The 22,061-nt window shown below is 43.3% G+C and overlaps 2 protein-coding genes across 2 annotated transcripts; both read right to left on the bottom strand.

Annotated features, from left to right (window-relative positions):
- Window positions 1-7,435: 7,435 nt before the first annotated feature.
- On the bottom strand, window positions 7,436-15,489 carry LOC109865186 (retinol-binding protein 3-like). Its single transcript, XM_020453291.2, has 5 exons — window positions 12,711-15,489; window positions 9,538-9,852; window positions 9,183-9,373; window positions 8,599-8,741; window positions 7,436-8,478 (listed from the first exon to the last, which is right to left on the bottom strand). The coding sequence occupies exons 1-5, from the start codon at window positions 15,366-15,368 to the stop codon at window positions 8,150-8,152; spliced, it is 3,636 nt and encodes a 1,211-aa protein (XP_020308880.2). The 5' UTR covers window positions 15,369-15,489; the 3' UTR covers window positions 7,436-8,149.
- A 2,389-nt stretch (window positions 15,490-17,878) lies between these two features.
- LOC109865924 (growth/differentiation factor 2) lies at window positions 17,879-21,662 on the bottom strand. The gene is made up of 2 exons (XM_020454435.2): window positions 21,024-21,662; window positions 17,879-19,516 (listed from the first exon to the last, which is right to left on the bottom strand). Exons 1-2 carry the CDS (start codon window positions 21,370-21,372, stop codon window positions 18,615-18,617), a joined length of 1,251 nt encoding a protein of 416 aa, XP_020310024.1. The 5' UTR covers window positions 21,373-21,662; the 3' UTR covers window positions 17,879-18,614.
- Window positions 21,663-22,061: the final 399 nt, after the last annotated feature.

Here is a 22,061-nt window from a genome sequence, read left to right on the forward strand (position 1 = left end):
ACAGAGTACCACAGTATGAGTCATTATACCCAGAAAACCTAGCAGTCAAACAAGGAAATTGTTCCATTTTTTTTTCTCCACCATCCATTTTCCCATAGGGGATTTTAGAAACACTTAAAATAAGGGCTGAGTTTCTTGTAGGTTTACCCTGGCAAGACATTTGGATTTAAATCTCTATAGGACAACGTGACTTTTATCAATATATTTGCCTGTATTTACCCCCCCCCCCCCCCTCCCATGAAATGCTAATTAGCTGCTAATGTGGCTATCATAAAGAACTACAAATGCCATGATGATCTGGACGAAACTGCCAAATCGAGGCAAAGGTAAGAATCTCTGGATTAATTATCTAATGTTGGCTACATTTAATAATTAATAAATTGGCAACATTTTTTTCAATTGATAATTTTGTGAACTGTTGTGTGCACGTTTTCAATTGACAATCCCTATTAGCAAAGGTCTCAGCTAGAGATGACGTGCAGGAGCTTGCAGGGATTTGTAGTCTTGCATGATGTCTACTTTGATGCTAATTAGCATTTTAGAATCTGAGAGTAAATACAGCCAAATATGTTGATTAAAGTCAACTTGTCTGAGAGTTTTACATGATTATCGAAATATTACGCCAGGATATTCATACACAAAACACAGTTTTAGGTGTTTTGAAAATTCCCTATGGGAAAAATGAATGGTGGAAAAATTATTAGAAACCACCATGGGCTCCAGAGTGGCGCAGCGGTCTAAGGCACTGCATCTCAGTGCACTACAGTCTCTGGTTCGAATCCAGACTGTATCACACCTGCCCGTGATTGGGAGTCCCATATGGTGGCGCACAATTTGCCCAGCATCATCTGGGTTTGGCTGGGGTAGGCCGTCATTGTAAATAAGAATTTTTTCTTAACTGACTTACCTAGTTAAATTTAAAAAATCCCTGTTTGACTGCTAGGTGTTATGGTATTATGACACATCTGCTGTTGGGCTCTATTGAGTATGGTATGAGTCATAAGGATAAAATAATAGCCAATCAACATTGAGCTGAACTGAGTGAGCTCAACTGTGAATGGTCCTGGAGCACCAAAAAAAATGTAATGGGAAGCTAGTTTGGATTTGGCTTCACTCCAATAACATCACAACGAGAGCAATATGTCATTGACAGAAACAACTTGAATTGTTGCATCTCGTTGTGTTGTCCCCTGGTGGCTAGCTAGCTAAAATTGGCCATTTCCTAAATTAGCCATGGATGAAGATTGACTCGTTGTTTTACTTAATTCTCCGTACTGGCCAATGATTATAACAGCGATTCTGATCCAGCCATAAATTCATACATTGTGCCCCTGGCCTGAGATGATGGACGTTCAATATGTAGCTAGATGTAGAAGGCTAATGTTCACTTGCTAATGTTGCACATGAAAGGAATTTAAGCTGGCGAGCAAACATTTTAGCCAGGTAGCCTAGGACAACAAAAATGTAAGTGTGTACTGTATGACGGCATCACAGAACGTTTCATCAACATGAAAGAGAGGAGGAGGGCATTGGTGTTTTTCTTCAAGTAGGGTGAGTCAACATCTACTTGCATGAACGCACACAAGCGGAAAGAAATCACAGAAATCACCTGACAGAGGTTGCTCTCCAGTTTTGTGATGAAACAAATACGTGGTTGAATTTATTCTGCCACTGTGTCTTCTTATTGTCTCGGCCTTAGGCCTATATATCATGTTTGCAAGGTATATAAACAAACAGGTTATAGAGCAAACAATGCAATTATCACAATACACACTGCAGGTTGTAATATGTCTTTTCTCTCTGGCTTGGCTTCCCCAGTGATTTTACCCACTCACAGTTACTGTGCATATTACTAGCCTTTTCACAGCCCATCCCAGCATAAGACTAGTCTGATTAATCAGGCTGTAATACACAATGAATTTGTATATACAGCCTGAAACTAATGGCTGAACAATCCTATAACTGTTCTTTACAAGAATGTTTAATAAAATGACATTTAAAGGTGCACTATGCAGAAAGCGCGTCATCATTTCCTGTTTGCAAAAATGTGAATAGTTCGCCTAATTTCAGTTTATGTGTCAAAACAAGCAAGTATAGTGTGGAGATGCTAAAACTAAACGTAAGAATGGGAAGCATAGAAATACTGCACATAGAAGAGATCTACCACTTCTTAGACATGCTTTCATTGACAATGACAGATCTACAACTCACATTTCCATGTGAATTTGGTCATGTCGCCCAACAAGTTACATATTACAGCTTTAAACTCTACCGGTTGTCTGTGCGGTTTGTTATTCAGCTGCTCAAAATTAAAAAAAAAACGGAAAGTATTGTTTACCCAACTTTTTAGAGAACCGGTAGGCATAGGCTATGGTTCGGTTCGGCACCATGGTAAAGTTAGTTTTATATTGTATATACGGTTTTCTCTCATCAATAGCTATTGAACTAATAAGCTTGTCATGAAAATAAGAAAATTATATAAAATAAAATTGTATTTGTCACATACTCATGGTTAGCAGATGTTAATGCGAGTGTAGCTAAATGCTTGTGCTCATAGTTCCGACCATGCAGTAATATCTAACAAGTAATCTAACCTAACAATTTCACAATAACTACCTTATACACACAAGTGTAAAGGAATTAATAAGAATATGTACATAAAAATATATGGATGAGCGATGGTCGAACGGCAGAGGCAAGATGCAGTAGATGGTATAGAGTACAGTATATACATATGAGATGAGTAATGTAGGATATGTAAACATTATATAAATGGCATTGTTTAAAGTGGCTAGTGATACTTTTATTGCATCCATTTTTCCATTATTAAAGTGGCTAGAGATTTGAGTCAGTATGTTGGCAGCAGCCACTCAATGTTAGTGATGGCTGTTTATTAACAGTCTGATGGCCTTGAGATAGAAGCTGTTTTTCAGTCTCTCGGTCCCCGCTTTGATACACCTGTACTGACCTCGCCTTCTGGATGATAGCGGGGTGAACAGGCAGTGGCTCGGGTGGTTGTGTTCTTGATGATCTTTATGGCCTTCCTGTGACATCGGGTGGTGTAGGTGTTCTGGAGGGCAGGTCGTTTGCCCCCGGTGATGCGTTGTGCAGACCTCACTACCCTCTGGAGAGCCTTATGGTTGTGGGCGGAGCAGTTGCCGTACCATGCGGTGATACAGCCCGACAGGATGCTCTTGATTGTGCATCTGTAAACGTTTGTGAGTGTTTTTGGTGACAAGCCAAATTTCTTCAGTCTCCTGAGGTTGAAGAGGCGCTGCTGCGCCTTCTTCACCACGCTGTCTGTGTGGGTGGACCATTTCAGTTTGTCTGTGATGTGTACGCCGAGGAACTTAAAACTTTCCACCTTCTCCTCTACTGTCCCGTCGATGTGGATAGGGGGCTGCTCCCTCTGCTGTTTCCTGAAGTCCACAATCATCTCCTTTGTTTTGTTGACATTGAGTGTGAGGTTATTTTCCTGACATCACACTCCGAGGGCCCTCACCTCCTCCACCCTGTAGGCCGTCTCGTCGTTGTTGGTAATCAAGCCTACCACTGTAGTGTCGTCTACAAACTTGATGATTGAGTTGGATGCGTGCATGGCCACTCAGTCATGGGTGGACAGGGAGTACAGGAGATGGCTGAGAACGCACCCTTGTGGGGCCCCAGTATTGAGGATCAGCAGGGTGGAGATGTTGTTACCTACCCTCACCACCTGGGGGCGGCCCGTCAGGAAGTCCAAGACCCTGTCAGGAGGTCCAGGACAGGGCAGTTTGACGAGTTTGGAGGGTACTATGGTGTTAAATGCTGAGCTGTAGTCAAAGAACAGCATTCTTACATAGGTATTCCTCTTGTCCAGATAGGTTAGGACAGTGTGCAGTGTGATTGTGATTGCATCGTCTGTGGACCTATTGGGGCGGTAAGTAAATTGGAGTGGGTCTAAGGTGTCAGGTAGGGTGGAAGTGACATGGTCCTTGACTAGTCTCTCAAAGCACTTCATGATGACGGAAGTGAGTGCAACGGGGCGATAGTCATTTAGCTCAGTTACTTTCGCTTTTTTGGGAACAGGAACAATGGTGGCCCTCTTGAAGCATGTGGGAACAGCAGACTGGGATAAGGATTGATTGAATATGTCCGTAAACACACCAGCCAGCTGGTCTGCGCATGCTCTGAGGACGCGGCTGGGGAGGCCATCTGGGCCGGCAGCCTTGTGAGGGTTAACACATTTAAATGTTTTACTCACGTTGGCTGCAGTGAAGGAGAGCCCACAGGTTTTGGTAGCGGGCCGTGTCAATGGCACTGTGTTGTCCTCAAAGCTAGCAATGAAGTTGTTTAGATTATCTGGAAGCAAGACATCATGGTCTGCGACGGGGCTGGTTTTCATTTTGTAGTCCGTGATTGACTGTAGACCCTGCCACATACCTCTCGTGTCTGAGCCATTGAATTGCGACTCTACTTTGTCTCTATACTGACGCTTAGATTGTTTGATTGCCTTGCGAAGGGAATGGGTACACAGTTTGTAGTCGGTCATGTTTCCGGTCACCTTGCCCTCATTAAAAGCTGTGGTTCGCGCTTTCAGTTGTGCGCGAATGCTGCCATCAATCCACCGTTTCTGGTTGGGGAATGCTTTAATAGACGCTGTGGGTACAACATCACCGATGCACTTGCTAATAAATTCGCTCACCGAATCAGCGTATTCATCAATGTTACTGTCCGATGCCATGCGGAACATATCCCAGTCCACGTGATCGAAGCAATCTTGAAGCGTGGAATCTGACTGGTCCGACCAGCGTTGAACAGATCTGAGCACGGGCGCTTCCTGTTTTAGTTTCTGTCTATAGGCTGGGAGCAACAAAATGGAGTCGTGGTCAGATTTTACTAAAGGAGGGCGGGGGAGGGCTTTATATGCGTTGCGGAAGTTATAATAACAATGATCCAGGGTTTTGCCAGCCCGGGTCGCGCATTCAATATGCTTATCAAATTTAGGGAGCCTTTGTTTTCAGATTAGCCTCAAGATAGCCTCAAGATATGTGGTTTCCAGTTTACATAGAGTCAAATGAATATCTTTCAGGGCCGTTGAGGTGTCTGCTTGGGGCGGGATATACTCGACTGTAATTATAATCGAAGAGAATTCTCTTGGTAGATAATGCGGTCTGCATTTGAATGAATTCTAGGTCAGGTGAACAAAAGGACTTTAGTTCCTGTATGTTGTTATGATCACACCACGTCTCGTCAATCATAAGGCATACACCCCTGCCCTTCTTCTTACCAGAGAGATGTTTGTTTCTGTATTGGGCTGTTATGTTTTCCCACCTTGTTGGGCTTACACACGGATGACATGTAAGGCCTATTGTCTATTCAAGAAATCCCAAAATATCCCTTTAAGAGATAAACATGGTAATGATTTCACTGATTGCACATAAAGGAAGATAGTTCCTAAATGATAGTGTGCTTGCTTTGTTATTGTCACGTCCTGACCTTAGTTCCTTTTTTATGTCTCTATTTTGGTTTGGTCAGGGCGCGAGTTGGGGTGGGAATTCTATGTTTTTCATTTTATGTTTTGTTCTGTGTGTTGTATTTCTATGTGTTTGGCCTGGTATGGTTCCCAATCAGAGGCAGCTGTCAATCGTTGTATCGGATTGAGAACCATACTTAGGTAGCCTGTTCCCACCTGTGTTGGTGGGTAGTTGTTTTCTGTTTTTGTATTCTGTACCAGACAGAACGGTTTCGTTCATTCTCTTTTGTTGTTTTTCCATTCAGTGTTCAATTCATAATAAAAGATGAACACTTACAACGCTGCACCTTGGTCCTCACCTTCTTCAACCCACGACAGCTGTTACAGTTATCCAACTGATCTTGTTTCCTTTCTGTCATCCTGTGAACCCCGTTCATTGCTGCTTGCAGCTATATTTATTGTTTCTGTATACTTCTCTAGACAAACAAAGTTAATAGATTTATTCAAGATAAAATCTCACCTCTTGTAGGTTACCACTGACTTGTAACCTACCTTAACCCTTGTTTACTGGGCTGGTCCTTCCAGTTAATTAGCACTGTGGAATGATGTGACTATGTAATTGTCATGTAATTAGCCTACACATTTATAATGACATGCAATTACTGGGACTGTAATGAACACATGTTGATTGGCACATTCTCATCCTCTCTCAGAGGCTGAATGTTGAAGAGCCAAGTAGGCAGAAGCTGTAGTGATGTCCACAGTATTTAATCCATAGCCAGCAAGCTGCTGCAGGTACCACATGAGTCAGCTGTAAAGCAAAGTTACGCCTCCAGAGACAAGTAAAGTAAGAATTATCAAATGAATGTGATGACTACAGGAAAACCGGACGTCTGTCTTAACATGTATTTCTCCATTGATCATTTTTCCCATTACTCTTATCTACTTTTTCACACAATGGAAACATATAGTACAATACAGTACAGTGCATACAGTACATGAAATACAGAACACACACACATACTGTACACACACACACACACACACACACACACACACACACACACACACACACACACACACACACACACACATACACAGCTAAACTTTAGCTACTGTATGTGGTCTGTGATTAGCTTCATTCATCTCTTCATTCAAAGACTCAATCATGGACACTCTTGCTGACAGTTGTGGCTGCTTTGCATGATGAATTGTTGTCTCTACCTTCTTGCCCTTTGTGCCTTTGTCTGTGCCCTATAATGTTTGTACCATGTTTCGTGCTGCTACCATGTTGTTGTCATGTTGTGTTGCTACCATGCTGTGTTGTCATGTGTTGCTGCCTGGCTGTTTTGTTGTCTTAGGTCTCTCTTTATGTAGTGTTGTGTTGTCTCTCTTGTCCCTCGGCTCTGCACGTGTTTATGTACGTGGTATTCCCTGCATAACGTATCCTGTTAAATCCTTGTGTTTTGAAAATGTGCTCGCCAAAAGCTGGTCTGTTCTCACTCTCTCACTGATCAGTATCTGTGCCTCTGAGATGTTACAGCTGCACTGCCATCTCCTGGGTGGAATGGATTTGCATCCCAGTGGTTGAATAGAATGGTGTAACAAATTGAAACTGCAGAAAGCAACTAGAATGGGTAAGTATGACTTGAATTGACAGACTGATAATTGTTCTCAGGTTTTAAATTCTCATCTGAATGAGTAGTTTTTGTAAAATGCTTTTGCTACTTAGAGCTGAAACACAGTTTATCTCAGGCATAATCTCACTAATTTGTTGGTTTGGATTATTACAAGAGGCTCTAACGGAAAGTTGTGTAACAATGGCTGGGATTGATTCCATTTTGTTGGTGTGTTTAATTGCCATCGGGAGAAAATCTGGTAGGAATTGTATTAATTATAATGTGTTTGGTGTTATATGATATAAAAAGCTGCTTGGTTTTCTTGATCAACTCCTAACCTCTGTTATAAAACAATACACATATGTATTATTGTGTTTCCATTGCCTTTATTGTGTCCCACCATTGGAATTGATACAACCCAAATGTCTTCACATGGCAAGTCACTATGTATGGACACAACACAACTTCCCATACACAGCAAAAAGACCCTGAATCAAATTTAAGAATGCTCCCCCAACAGACAGGACAATTTGTTTGTAAAGGTCCTAACAATGTTACTTGAAATTATATAAGAATATCATAGGAAAAGCAAATATGTCATTACAAATATTTCAGCGTTTGATTCAATGCTGCTTTTTAAACTAGTTTCAGCTTTCCTGCTCTCGCACAATTTACAATTCACATTATTTTTGACAGCCAAAGATCTAAGTTGCTTTGACAAATAATTGCCACAAAGGCTAGTGGATCAGTAACTCAAACACAAACATAGTTTCTGAACCACTCCTTTAAGAGTCACATTTCAGTATAACATTTAAATTCACTCACACTTTCTTAAATCATTCTGCAATCACAGTAGTTTTCAGAAGTAAAAACTATAAGTAAAAACAAACCACAAACTGGTTCAGAACCTCTCACATTTTCTTGCAAAACGAGAACAGGCTACAGAAAGAAGGCTTAGGTGCAGAGGCTGGTTGCCTAAATTTGGTCAATTACATATAACGGTACCCTACACACTTCTCTCCTCTGAGAACATAAGATCCTAAACGCCTTTGGCTGCCAACATCCACAGTTGGAGACTTCACTTCTTTGCACCGGCGAAGTGCTTGTTGAGGATGCCCTTGGCGGTGTCCAGGGCTGCGTCGGCGGGCACGGGGATGTGAGGGGTGACCCCGGCACCCTCCCAGGCGGGGCCCTGGGCTGTGTCTGAATGGGTGGTGGGGATGCTCAGGAACACATCACTGTCGCCCACGCGGAAGGTCTCAGGGGGGTGTGAGGCACCGTTGGTGGTCTCGCCCACGATCATGGCCCGACCATGCTTCTTCATGATGTAGACAAACTCCTCGGCGGCGCCGGCCGTGGCTCTGCTGGTCAAGATGATCAGGCTCTTCTTAGAGCCATACCTCGCACCTGAGAGAGAAGATGAGAGTCATTTTCATCTGCTGACAGCGCACAGTTGTGTTCTGCTTAATCCAAATCGATAAACTCATTATACAGTGCACATTATGAAACTTTAGAATTTTTTTTAACCTGTGAGCTCAGGTAGAGTCCACAGCTCCTTAGTGGTGCCAGACGGTCTGTCGTACAGTTTGTCCAGCAAGACCTGCTTGTCTGCATCAAAGAAGTAGGAGCAGAAGCCCGCAATGGCAGTAGTGGCCCCGCCAACGTTGTTTCTGCAAAATCAATTATACAAACTCATTCAATATAAAAGATGAACATGTTGTAAAACTTTCCCTATGGTGCAACTGTCCCCATTTAACCCAACAAAATGGTAAGCCACTCTGTAACTCTGTTCATCTTGGTGAACATAAATATGTTCCTCCAGTTGCTATGCTCGTAATTTGAGCTTTGATTTTCACTATAAAGAGAAGTTCTACAGATGTAGGATCTTAATTTGAGCCAGTTTGCCACAGCAGGAAAATAATTATGCAGCAACAGTAGATGTGAATTATTATGGGAATTATAATTAATGAACATTTTTGTAAGGGTTGATACATTTTTCATAAGGGAAAATCAAAATTACAAACTTCCGAAGCCTTTTTAAACCTCATACACACAACTAGTTTGACATTCTTCTGCAACAGTGTGATCAAATTATGATCCTACATCTGTACCTGAGATCAACAATCAGAGCGTCAGTGTTAACAACTTTGTTCCACACATGCTCCACGATGATCTGGGCAATGGCCTGAACCTCCTCGAAGTTACCAAACATGTCAAAGCGCAGGTAGCCAATGTTGTTCTCAAAAAGATCCGTGTGGAAGGAGACCTTGATCAGCTCAATGAACATCTCTGGAGATGGGTTCTGAAATCAACATAAAATGTCTCAAAATTGTCCCCCCTCAATATATATATTTTTCAGGCAAATATTCATTAAAAAGTTGCTCTCTGGATTCACATAAAAGTATTCTCTATAGATAAATGTATTACATAGGCTAGAAATACAATACAACATCAAATGTGTCTTACCATTGGTGGCAGGGGTGGGGTGTTGTGTGTGGTCTTCAGGCACTTGTCTCCAGACAGTGTCATGAGGTCAGCGGAGAGTTTAGTCTCCAGATCCACCTTTGAAGAGATCAAGTTGTAGTCACCGCTCGCTGCTGCCAGCTTCTCTGCAACGTCCGCTCCGACATTCTCAAAGGCGTAGTTGTCGGCCACCAGAGTGCCAGCTGCCTCGAGAATGGCAGGGATCTCGGCACGGAGGTTAATGATCTTAATGGCAACAGCCAGGGCATCTTCAGCATCGACCTCAACATCGGGCGTCACGCCGGTGACCTCCCAAGACTTCCCTGTGATTGGGTTGATGGACTTAGCCGAGGGCACTGTGACATAGAAGTCTGTGTCCCCAATCTTGATCTTGTCAATTTTCACGGACCCGCCAGCAGTTTTCTCCCCAACGATTGTCGCCCTCTTGAGGTTCTTCAGACAGTAGGCGACATCCTCTGCAATTCCCTTGGTGTTTGCACTGGTCAGGATGACGAGGGATTTCTTGGTACCGTACCTCTCGCCCAGCAGTGTGGGCATGGACCACATCTCGGTGGTGGTGTCGGAGGGACGGTCGTACACGCTGTCGATGTGAATCAGAGGCTCGGCGTCGGTGAAATAAGACACAATGTATGGGATGCCAGACAGATCCCCGCTGCCTGTGTAGCGGAGGTCAAAGATCAGAGCGGACGTGGGCAGAATTTTTTTCCAGACCAGCTCCAGGAGGAGGGTGCCAATCTTGTCGGCCAACTCCTCCCCGATGATGTGGTCGATCCTCAGGTAGCCGATGTTGCCCTCTAAGACCTCCAGCTTAATGGAGCTCTGGAGCACGCCGATAAGCTGGTCCGGTGGCAGGGGTGGCAGGGCAGGGGCCACCGCAGGGACATAGTTGGGCTCATTGGAGATGACCAGTCGGGGGTCGTTGATGGTACTCTGGACCCCACCGGTCAGGACAGAGGCGAGAGTGTCGGGGTCAGGGATGCTGAGGATCTCTGTATTGCTGCTCGCAGCGTCAATGGCCTCCTGCATGCCAGTCAGCTTCTCCGGAGAGCAGTAGTTGTCCAGGAGAATTTTAGCCATGTCTACAATCAGGTCGGGTGCAAAAGCGCTGTGGATGGCAACATTGCCGAAGACCACCACTGATGCCAACAAGAGGAGAGACTTTGCCATCTTGTCGGGTTTCTAGATTGCAGTAAACCACAGTAGTAGCTGCTCTGCGGTGGAACGTACGTCTGCAAAGAGGTCCTTGGTCAAATGAGACTCTTTCTCCTGAAAGTTTCTGTTAACACACACAAGGCTTTTCCTCACAATAAACCTTTAATCGTATTATCCTGAGTACTTGGGTAAGACAATAACAAGCTAACAATGTAGGTGCAACATGTTGCCCAAGATGTAGATGTTAAAAATATGTTTGTTGCTGTGCATGTGAGGTAAGGTTTGACTAGACACAAATATCTGCTATGATTATACTTGGTGGAAATATTCACATTACTGTATACATATATGAATATTTTTCATTTGAAGAAAACATCTCACTGATTGAACATCAATGTTAACTAGATATAACTAGATATAAATATATATATATATATATATTTTTTTTGTACCTTGTAATTAGACCTTCTGTTGGTCAGTAAGTTGATCTTAAGTGTAATATATTACCTGTCCTTATACCATATTTAGGAGTCTAATCTCACACTCAGCATTATCCTTAGAATATAGAATTTATACTTAGAACATAGAATTTATACTTAGGACATATAACTTATACTTAGAACATAGAATTGTACTTAGAACATAGAACTTGTACTTAGAATTTATACTTAAAACTTAGAACATAAAATAGTCAAGTCGTCCACCCCCCCCCTTTCTTAATTTCCCATTGGCTGACCCAATATTATGGTCTGTAAATATGACATTGAGCTCTGAACAGTTCATCTCAGGTAATCAATAACTCACAAGTTTATTTAACACTTTAGTGTTGATTAAAAATCAAATGAAACTTACCAGGAACCAACAACATTTGCTCTACAGTTATATTCAACCTACTATACCAGCGTAAAAAATACAATTTGTGTTTTCTCTTCTAAGCTACAGTATATGGCCTCCGTTTGGTCATGACACTATTCATCATTTCATGTGGACAGACTGCGTAAACATAAATGGTACCGTAGATCTGTCATGATAAAAAGGGATGCTCTTCGTTCCGGTTCCGATCCTTGTTCTATAGTCTTTTCTCCTAACATGTATGAGCCCAGAACTTAATCAAGCATTTGACCAATTATGTGAAACTAGGTTAACCGATATTACACTATTCATAATGAGTTCATGTGGTTATCGTTGATGCTAATACACAGTAGGAGAACTGAGTACAGTAGTTCACTACAGGTTTGTATAGGAAATGCTCCCTCTACTGACTGGATAAAGACTCCTCTACGTTGCATGACTTAACAAATGAAGAAAAGGACAAATAACAAATGCATTTAAAAGCAGATTAATATAGAAGTATAAAGTATTTGCGATAATCAAATGAAGTCCGTGATAGTACAATGAAATGAAATATCAACCCTGTTTCCTCGCCCATATTTAGGCCAACACAAATGTAGCCCAAAGAGTTACATCAAAGAGATTAAAAATACATTTAGATATTCATAACATATAAACAAGAGGATTTACTTCTAAATCTAATCCAATTTCTCAAACAAAATGACGCACAGAGGGGTTGGTCAAATTCATCGAAGGCAACGCATTTGATCCCAGTGCTGCGACAGTTATTGATCTGTATATTTTCAGGTGCAAAAAGAACGCTTTCAAAAGGTGCCTAAATAATAATGTGCTATCTACTATTTTAAGATTTCGAATAAGAGAACCAAAATAGCTTTCCTTGGGGTGGATATATATTATACCACAGATACATTATGTCAGGTTACAGAAAAATGATGATAATAAATAACATTTCTGTTAGAAATTACACAGGAAAAATAACATCATTCCAAATACAGGACAAACAAAGCAAACATTTAAAGGAAAGAGAAACGTGACCACTATTTCCCTTTATCTCGCTTTAAAAGCCTGGCTGCAATGATTCTCTGTGCAACACTCAGAGCATCATTTGCCTGGGCAGCAACGTGTGGCTCGACCCCAGAGACACTCCACACCTTCCCAGTAACAGCACTCAGGACCACCTGGTTAGGTATGGAAGCATACAGGATACTATTCCCGATCTGGTAGGTGCCGCTGGACAGGGACCCTCCGATGGTCGGCTCCCCAATCACCTTCACTCTGTTCAGGTCCTTCATGGCCCGCGTGAACACTTCGGCAGCTGACCCTGTCATTTGACTAGTGAGGATGTAGATATCCTTGGTGGAGCCGTACCTCTGACCCTGGATCTGAGGCAGGGTCATGACCTCGGTCATGGTGGTTGTAGAGCGGTCAAAGACGGTGTAAAGGTGCCTCAGGGGCTCAGCGTCGAAGAAGTAGGTACAGAGGAGCGGTATGGCTGTGGAGTAACCACCTGTGTTGTATCTCATGTCAATGATCATTGTGTCCGTGTTCACCAGCTTGCTCCACACCAGTTTGATCAACTGAGGGCCGATGGCTCTCATCACTTCTATGTCTGCCATCATATCGAACCTCAGATAGCCCACGTTCCCGGGCATCACCTCGATCTTGAACAGCGTGTCAATGATGTAACCCACCTCCTGAGCTGTTGGGATTTTTGGCATGTCATGCAGAGACTCGGGTTCGATGTCGCAGTAGAATATGTGCAGCCGGTGGTCGCCTGACGTCTCCTGGAGGTCAGCTGTTAGCTGGGATGCCAGAGACTCATAGTCGACCACTGATCGATATGAGCCTTCGGCCCATTTGGTGAGCAGCACTCTACTGACCTTGTTGGCGACCTCAGGGATGGCATAGTGTACTTCCAAGAGCTCCCCTGTCCCCTCCACCAGTGATAGAACCTCCTTGTGAAACTCTATTATCTCATGGGCGTGGTCCACGGCCTCCTCAGCAAGCACTATGGCATCGGGGACCACGCCTCCACCTAGCCAGCACTCCCCGTTGTTGTCTATGAAGTTTATGAAGGGGACGGTGATGACAATGTCTGTGTCTTCCACCTGGAATGACTTGGAGTGCATCAGGGTCCCAGATGTGATTTCCCCGATGAGGGTGCCACGGTGCAGCGACTGCATCAGATAAGCAAATTCCTCCCCTGCACTGGCGGTATAGTGACTAGTCAGGATGTACACTCCACGTTTAGACCCGTAGGGTGGGCCTAGGAGGCCGGAAAGCGTGTTAAACTCAGTGGTGGTGTTCTGGATCCTGTCGTATATGGTGAAGAAGTGGAACTGTTGTGATGGGTCTTGGAGGAAGGAGAGCAGGATGCCCATGGAAGCTGAGGACCCGCCTGTGTTGTATCGCAGGTCGATGATGAGGTTCTCTGTGTCTTTGAGGGCCTCCCAGATTTTTTGGGCAATCTGCTCTCCTAATTTGGCCATCACTGACACGTCTCCAAACTTGTCGAAGCGGAGATAACCAGTGTTTCCAGTTAGGATGCGTACTTTGAAGACTGTATCCACCAAGTTCCTGAGAAATGCCGGATCACCTGGTATGTTCCCAGGTTCAAAGTCTTCCTCAATGATAACCGGGTGATCTTGGGTCAGTTTGATCATCAGACGAGGGTCCTCTGACACAGACTGCAGTTCATTGTTGAGTTTATTCGCCAGGTCCTCCTCTGAAATGACAGAGAAGAAATCAGTGGATTCCAGATGTTGAAGGAAAGCCGGTACTCTGTCTGTGAATGAGTAGTACTGCCTGATGATGTCAGAGACGCTCTGGATGGCCCTTGGAATGGCACTCCTGACCACCAGTAGATTTTGGGCGTTAGCAACAGCCTCCTTGGCATTGATATTTACAGAGGGAGATACTCCATTCACTTCCCAGCTTTGGCCTGTTATTGGGTTCACTGACCTGGCCACTGGAACTGTGATGTAGAAACCAGAATCTCCTATTCTTATCTTCTCCACTTTCACGGACCCCCCAGCTGACCTCTCTCCAACAATGTTCGCCCTCTTCAAATGCTTCAGAGTGTAGGCGACTGCCTCAGCCGCACCCATAGTACGCTTACTGGTTAATACGATGAGGTCTTTTCGCTTTCCGTACCGCTCTCCCATGATAGATGACATAGTCCACAGCTCCTTAGTGGTGTTGGAGGGTCGATCGAACACAGTGTCAATGTGAATGAGAGGTTCTGGGTCGGAGAAGTAGGAGATGATGAACGGGACCCCGGACAGCTCCCCAGCTGTGCTGTAGCGCAGGTCAAAGATTAACGAGGAGGTGTTGGCAACCTTGTTCCAGACGTTGTCCCGGAGCAGCGGGCCAAGCTTGGCGGCCGTCTCCTCCCCTATGATCTGGTCGATCCTCAGGTAACCCACGTTATTCTCCAGGACCTCCAGCTTCACAGAGTTCCTGACCAGACGGATGAGCTGCTCGGTGGGGAGAGAAGGGAGGGCGGGCGGCATCACTGGGACAAAGTTTGGCTCGAAGGACACAGTTAGTCGAGGGTCATTGAGTGCACCCTGCACGCCAACTGTCAGCACAGATGCCAAGGTCTTGCGGTCAGATATTTTGAGGATTTCTCCACTGTTGATGGCTTGCTGAATGGCCTCCTGCATGCCGACCAGATTCTCAGGGAAGCAGTAGTTGTCGAGTAGGATTTTTGCCATGTCCAGCACCAGAGCCGGCTGGAAGGAAGAGCTGCCAAAGAGAACATGGCAAAGAAGCACCAGCAGTGCTGGTGAGAACCGACCTCCTGCCATTACTGCGGAGAATGTTATATTTTATTTGTGTTATCCTGCTTTTTTTGTCCATTCATTCAGAGGGGCGGTCCTTTGTTAAGAGAGAATGTTTTAACCACCAGGTTTCGGACAGCAACAATGACGTAAGAGGCTTTTGTTCCCAATAAACCTTTAATCGTATTATCTGAGGTGCATCCGCCAGACAGTAACAGATGAAAATGTTTAACTGGAGATGTTACATCAAAGGTATTATAATGTACATATTTGGCCACAGGATTATTGGAGTTTCTCTTTCTTCCACTTGCTTTATTTCAGTTATTTTATTACTGTGAATGTTTCTGTGTGGATGTACAGTATTTCGTTTTAGGCATCAAATATGAAACCTTTGCATTCCATATAATTTTTGGGGAATTTCTATGATATGCACTATCATGTCATACTCATTTTCTTGAAAAAAAAGGGATGAGATATGACAAGAGATTAGGTCAGATTAAAGAAGTGAAAGACAACCGCATTAGTATGAAAGCCCCATGTGAAAGTCACAATCACTTATGAAAGCATTGTGGTTTGGCCAGATGGAGAATAGGGCCATGCTTTGTGAGGCCATGTCTGGGGCGCGGAGTGGATGATACGATTACACAGATTGTGTTCACGTGTGTATTCCTGATACGCTGCCTTAAACACAGAATGCAGGATGGAAACTGAAGATTCAACAGCAATGATTATAAAAATGAACATTAATTACCATTTGTTTGAAAATACTTATATATTCACTATTTACAATGCATGTTTGCATCCAGATTTTCACTCACTGCATTGCCCCTATGTTAATTTATCAACGGTGAATAGAATTTAGGGTTGAGTGAGTTCAAAACTGAAATGTATCACTGGGAATTTTTACAACACAGAATTACGCAACTACATATCGTCTAATGCTGAAGCACGGTGTGTACCGTTAATCTTGCCTTAACTTCTAATACCCATTCTTACATAAGCCCGTCTGGCGATTCCTCATGACCAATCAGGACCTGGAATCTCATTTTAAGACTCTGGTACATTGTTCACTGTGTCATTTGGGAGGGTTAGTGTTATCCGTGATCCTTGGGATGTCCCTATCCTAAACCCTAACCTTAATCCCTACCCTAACCCTACCCATAACCATTACCTAAGCCTAACCTTAACCCTAACCATTTTAATGGGGTAGGGACGTCCCAAGGATCCAGAAAGCAAGGACCTTTTTTGGAGGGTATGCTTGGCGCTAAAATGGATAGTGAGGAGGTCATCAGGGGGAGGAACTAATTTAGGAAATTGTGGACTCTGTTAACTAGGCTAAAATTAGATGTCACATTGTTTTTGAATGTAAAGGTGACCTCAACCCCAAAGGTGTTTGATGGGGTTGAGGTCAGGGCTCTGTGCAGGCCAGTCAACTTCTTTCACACTGATCTCAACAAACCATTTCTGTATGGACCTCACTTTGTGCACAGGGGCATTGCCATGCTGAAACAGGATAGGGCCTTCCCCAAACTGTCGCCACAAAGTTGGAAGCATAGAATTGTCTAGAATGTCATTGTATGCTGTAGCATTAAGATTTCCCTACACTGGAACTAAGGGGCCTAGCCCGAACCATGAAAAACAGCCCCATCCGCCAAAACCAGATTCGTCCATCAGACTGCCAGATGGTGAAGTGTGATTTACCACTCCATAGAAGGCGTTTCCACTGCTCTAGAGTCCAATGGCGATGATCTTTACACCACTCCAGCCAACGCTTGGCATGGTGATCTTGTGTGCGGCTGCTCGGCCATTGAAACCCGTTTCATGAAGCTCCCGACGAACAGTTCTTATGCTGCTTCCAGAGGCAGTTTGGAACTCGGTAGTGAATGTTGCAACCGAGGACAGAGGATTTATACACGCTACACACTTCAGCACTCAGCAGTCCCGTTCTGTGAGCTTGTGTGGCCTACCACCTCGGGGCTGAGCCGTTGTTGCTCCTAGATGTTTCGACTTCCCTATAACAGCAGGGCAGACCGGGGCAGCTCTAGCAGGGGAGAAATTGACTAACCGATTTGTTGGAAAGGTGGCATCCTATGACGATGCCACGTTGAAAGTCACTGAGCTCTTCAGTAAGGCCATTCTACTGCCAATGTTTTTCTATGGAGATTGCATGGCTGTGTGCTAGATTTTATATGGCTGAAATAGCCAAATCCACTCATTTTAAGGGGTTTCCACATTTTGTATATATAGTGTATATTAAGACTGGGCTATATTTGTTTTTACTGTGAAGCGGTGATGTCAGTGTCTACATCTAGGCTTCCTCATCCCCTGATAAACATTTGCTTCATTGGGACGGGAACCATCACCTCTGATTAGAATACATTGATGTGTATTGACTATTGTGCATTGACTAATGTTCACAACGGAAGTATGTTGGGATCAACGCGTACTTAATATTTAGATATGTGTGCAATATTTTTGTTGAATAATTACAAAAACAGTCAAAAGAAAATATAAGGCATGAATGAAGGAGTAAGATATATACATAACAAATAGTTTATTGTCCACCATTAGAGGGCACTCTGTACACATTATTCAAAGGAGAAATTCATCCCCAAAAGTTGAACTTTAGAAATTCAAAATTAATATTAATTTATACAGTAGAACATATTTAGCGGAGAAATACACTGCTATGCTATAGAGCAGTTTCTGCCTCTAATATGAAACTAATGAGAACACTACATGTTTAATTCAAATGAATAATTTAGAAGTCATAATCGTCATTTTTATTTAACCTTTATTTAACTAGGCAAGTCAGTTATAAGAACACATTCTTATTTACAATGACGGCCTATCCCGGCCAAAACCGGACGATGCTGGGTCAATTGAGCACGCCCTGTGGGACTCCCCATCACGGCCGGATGTGATACAGCCTGGATTCGAACCAGGTACTGTAGTGACGCCTCTTGCGTACACTACAGAAATGCCCTGTTACAAAAAATATTTTCAAAATCGACTCTTTTCGATTATGATAATTTCGTTATAGATATCAAACAATTGATGAACACTGACTTCATAATAGATACAATTTATCATCTCTTTTGTTTTCTAAAACCATTACAATAATGATACATAGTTAATAAATACTGAATTTCAGGTTTTATTGATATATTTTCTGAGCGTATACTAAATCAAATAGGTCAAAAGCATCTTACAACAGGAATGTACAGATTTACAGTAAAGGGTAAAGGGAACCACCGTGGATGTTACCTCTTACTACCTACATCCACACTCTGCCACCTTCATCTCCTCATACATCTGTCGCAAGGTGATGACACCATTCTCCTGGTACATGACCGGGATTGGGGCCAGTTTTGTGGGAACGCAACATGCCATGTTGGCTTTTTTGGGGTTCTTGAGATTGACCAGGGTTTGGATGAGGGCGTGTTTGGAAGGGGTCATGTCCTCAGTCAGGGGGTAGTAACACACCCCTCTACACTCAAAGGCGTCATACTCAGGGGGCGCTACGATCCACTGGTCCCAGCCGATATCTTTGAATTTGACGCGCATGGAGGTCCGTCGGCAGTAGCTGGTGTCCCCCTGCCTCTTCCGCCTGGGGTGTAGGTCCACGGGGATCTCATTGAAGTCGGGCCCTTGCCAGTCGCTCCCTGAGAAGACCGTCTCTTCCTCATGGACTATCTCCTCCTTCAGCTCCTTCTTGGCCTCTCTCTTCCTGCTCCCCAGGTCATCAGAGAAGACAATCAAAGCAGCTGACTGGTTATTCCCCGCAGCCACGCTCACGTCAAAACCTCCGCCTTTGAAAGGCCCACAGTCCCACCTGTCGACCACCACCTCAAATGCACTTGCCCCACGGCCTGATTTGACCCAACTCTGGATGGCGGTGGTCACATCGAAAGCTTCCCAAGAGTGATGGGCCCCAACGACCTCTTTCCCATTCACAAAGTGGGCTGTGACATTGTTTCCTTTATACTCCACTTCATAGACCTTTATGGAAGCCCCGATCTGATTGGAGGAGGTTGAGTGCGAGGGCGCCCTATTATCCAGCAGGGTGAATAGCCTGAGTTCCGCCATGGTGACCTCTTCGTGATTTGGGACAGTTACATTGAACAGCAGTCTGTGTTTTGACTTTGTTCCATTTTTTGCAGAGTGACTAACATCTGCGAAAGTAGGCAACAGGCATACGCAGTTTCATATTTGATGTCACATATTTGAATCAATAGCCATAGAGGCACGCATGCTTGCTTAATAAGCATACAGTACTAACATAATGCCTTCAGAAGTATTCAGACCTCTTTACATTTTCCACATTTTGTTGTGTTACAGCCTGACTTGTGTATTGTTTAAATTGAGATGTTATGTCACTGATCTATACACAATAGCCCATAATGTCAAAGTGGATTTTTGTTTGAAGAAAAAAAATGATTAAAAAAATAAATAATGATAAGCTGAAATGTCTTCAGTCAATAAGTATTCAACCCCTTTGTTATGGCAAGCCTTTGTTATGGTAGTCACTACAAATATACAAGCATCCATCCTAATTCAGTTGCCAGAGAGGAAGGAAACTGCTCAGGACTTTCACCATGAGCCAATGGTGATTTTAAAACAGTTACACAGTTTAATGGTTGTGATACTGTTATGACAAAACTGAGGATGGATCAACAACATTGTAGTTACTCCACAAAACGAATCTAAATGACAGAGTGAAAAGAAGGAAGCCTGTACAGAACAAAATATTACAAAACATGCATCATGTTTGCAACAAGGCATGTAAGTAATACTGTAAAGAATGTGGCAGAGAAATAAATGTTTTGTCCTGAATACAAAGTGTTATGTTTAGGACATATCCAACACAACGCATTACTGAGTACCACTCTTCATATTTTCAAGCATGGTGGTGGCTGCATCATGTTATGGGTATGCTTGTCATCGGCAAGGACTAGGGGAGTTTGTGGGGATAAAAAGATACGGAACACAGCTAAGCACAGGCAAAGCCCTAGAGGAAAACCTGGTTCAGTCTTCTTTCCAACAGACACCGGGAGACAAATGTATCTTTCAGCTGGACAATAACCTAAAACACAAGGCCAAATCTACTCTGGAGTTGCTTACCAAGACGACATTGAATTTTCCCGAGGGGTTTAGTTACACTTTTGACTTAAATCAGCTTGAAAATCTATGGCAAGACTTGAAAATGGATTTCTGACAATGATCAACAACCAACTTGACAGAGATTGAAGAATTTAAAAAAGAATAATGGGCAAATGCTGTACAATCCAGGTGTGCAAAGCTCTTAGAGACTTACTCAAAAAGACTCACAGCTGTAATCGCTGCCAAAGGTGTTTCTAACATGTATTGTCTCAGGGGGGTGAATACTTATCTAATCAAGATATATTAGTGTTGTAGTTTTCCTAAATATTTCATCAATGTTAGAATTTTTCTTCCACGTTAACATAACAGAGTATTTTGTGTAGATCGTTGACCAAAAATGAGAAATCAATTTTAATCCCACTTTGTAACACAACAAATTGTCCAAAAAGTCAAGGGGTGTGAATATTTCTGAATACTTTCTGAAGCCACTGTATGTATGTAAATGTTGTGATAACTGATTTTTTAAAAACCCTGTGGCATAAGTCTTGCCCCCAATATTCCTGTTTGACTTGTACATACCTTGAACGGCGAAGCTGCGAATGACATCAGAACGAGGCATCGCGGACTTGTCGGAGGCATACTTGTTGTACAGTTCAATCATGAACGGTGGTGGGTATATCTTGATGTGCTCTTGTGGGACATCTGATAAGTTGAGTTCTCTCAGAAACCCTTCCTTCATGTTTTCCAGAAAGCTCTGTAACCTGCTGTCCATTTCCTCCTTTTCAACAAAGTCCTGCTTGGAAGTCTCAGTGAAACCCTCAGGATCTTCACTTTGGAGGACATCGTTCAGTGACTTGCATCTACAGGACCCCGTGGACACCAGCAAACTCAGACACATCTGGAAGAAGAATCGCCTTGAGCATTGCATCTTCAGAGCAAATCCTTCCCAATCAACACACTTTACCTTCCCAGTTCCCACTATGTATTTAACATGGACTTTGGGTGACGATCTGTTGAAATTGAGCTTCTTCTATGCTACAGCTGGGATCCGCTCCCATGTTTTAGAGTAAACAGTAGCCTCGTTTCAACCAAAATAGTAGCACAGCCATTCTTATCTCGACCATTGATACTGTATCTTCATTTGGGCCTTGTTATCATTAGGGCGCTTGCCGTTAATGAATATTCTGTAAACATTTGACAGACACACTGCGATAATGAGCGAGGCGCTGGAAATTGTGAGACTACTGACAAACACTTGGCTAAATTCTTCCCACTTGCTTCCCACTAACGGGTCATAGTTTGAGGCCGACGGAAATCACCATAAATTAGGAGAGGCAAAAAAAAAAATTGTGAGAACTTTCCCATATTGATACAGGACATGTTTTCTTCAGAGTCTTTCAGATACATAAGCAATAAAGATGTCAAACTAACACATTTGCTTAGAAATGTTAGTTACAGGTTAAATTGGCAGCACTCGATATTCCAAGGGGAATTATTTGTGTAGAACACCTTCTTCATCACCAGTAAACACTGTGGCTAGGATCCAGTGACATCCGAGGCCAATGTGTCTGAGGACATTGGCCTGAGTCCTGGCACTTTCCAACAGTGTGTTTTTCT

This window comes from Oncorhynchus kisutch, linkage group LG20 (assembly GCF_002021735.2).
Source record: "Oncorhynchus kisutch isolate 150728-3 linkage group LG20, Okis_V2, whole genome shotgun sequence".
NCBI lineage: Eukaryota > Metazoa > Chordata > Actinopteri > Salmoniformes > Salmonidae > Oncorhynchus > Oncorhynchus kisutch.

Excerpts from the sequence above, each read along its gene's own strand:
- LOC109865186 (XM_020453291.2), bottom strand. The coding sequence starts at position 15,368 with ATGGCAGGAGGTCGGTTCTCACCAGCACTGCTGGTGCTTCTTTGCCAT. Across the intron at positions 9,374-9,537 it reads CCCCACCCCTGCCACCAATG|AACCCATCTCCAGAGATGTT; the intron begins GTAAGACACATT and ends TGTTGATTTCAG. Across the intron at positions 8,742-9,182 it reads GCTCTGATTGTTGATCTCAG|AAACAACGTTGGCGGGGCCA; the intron begins GTACAGATGTAG and ends TTGATTTTGCAG.
- LOC109865924 (XM_020454435.2), bottom strand. The coding sequence starts at position 21,372 with ATGCAATGCTCAAGGCGATTCTTCTTCCAGATGTGTCTGAGTTTGCTG. Across the intron at positions 19,517-21,023 it reads TCGCAGCTTCGCCGTTCAAG|ATGTTAGTCACTCTGCAAAA; the intron begins GTATGTACAAGT and ends CTACTTTCGCAG.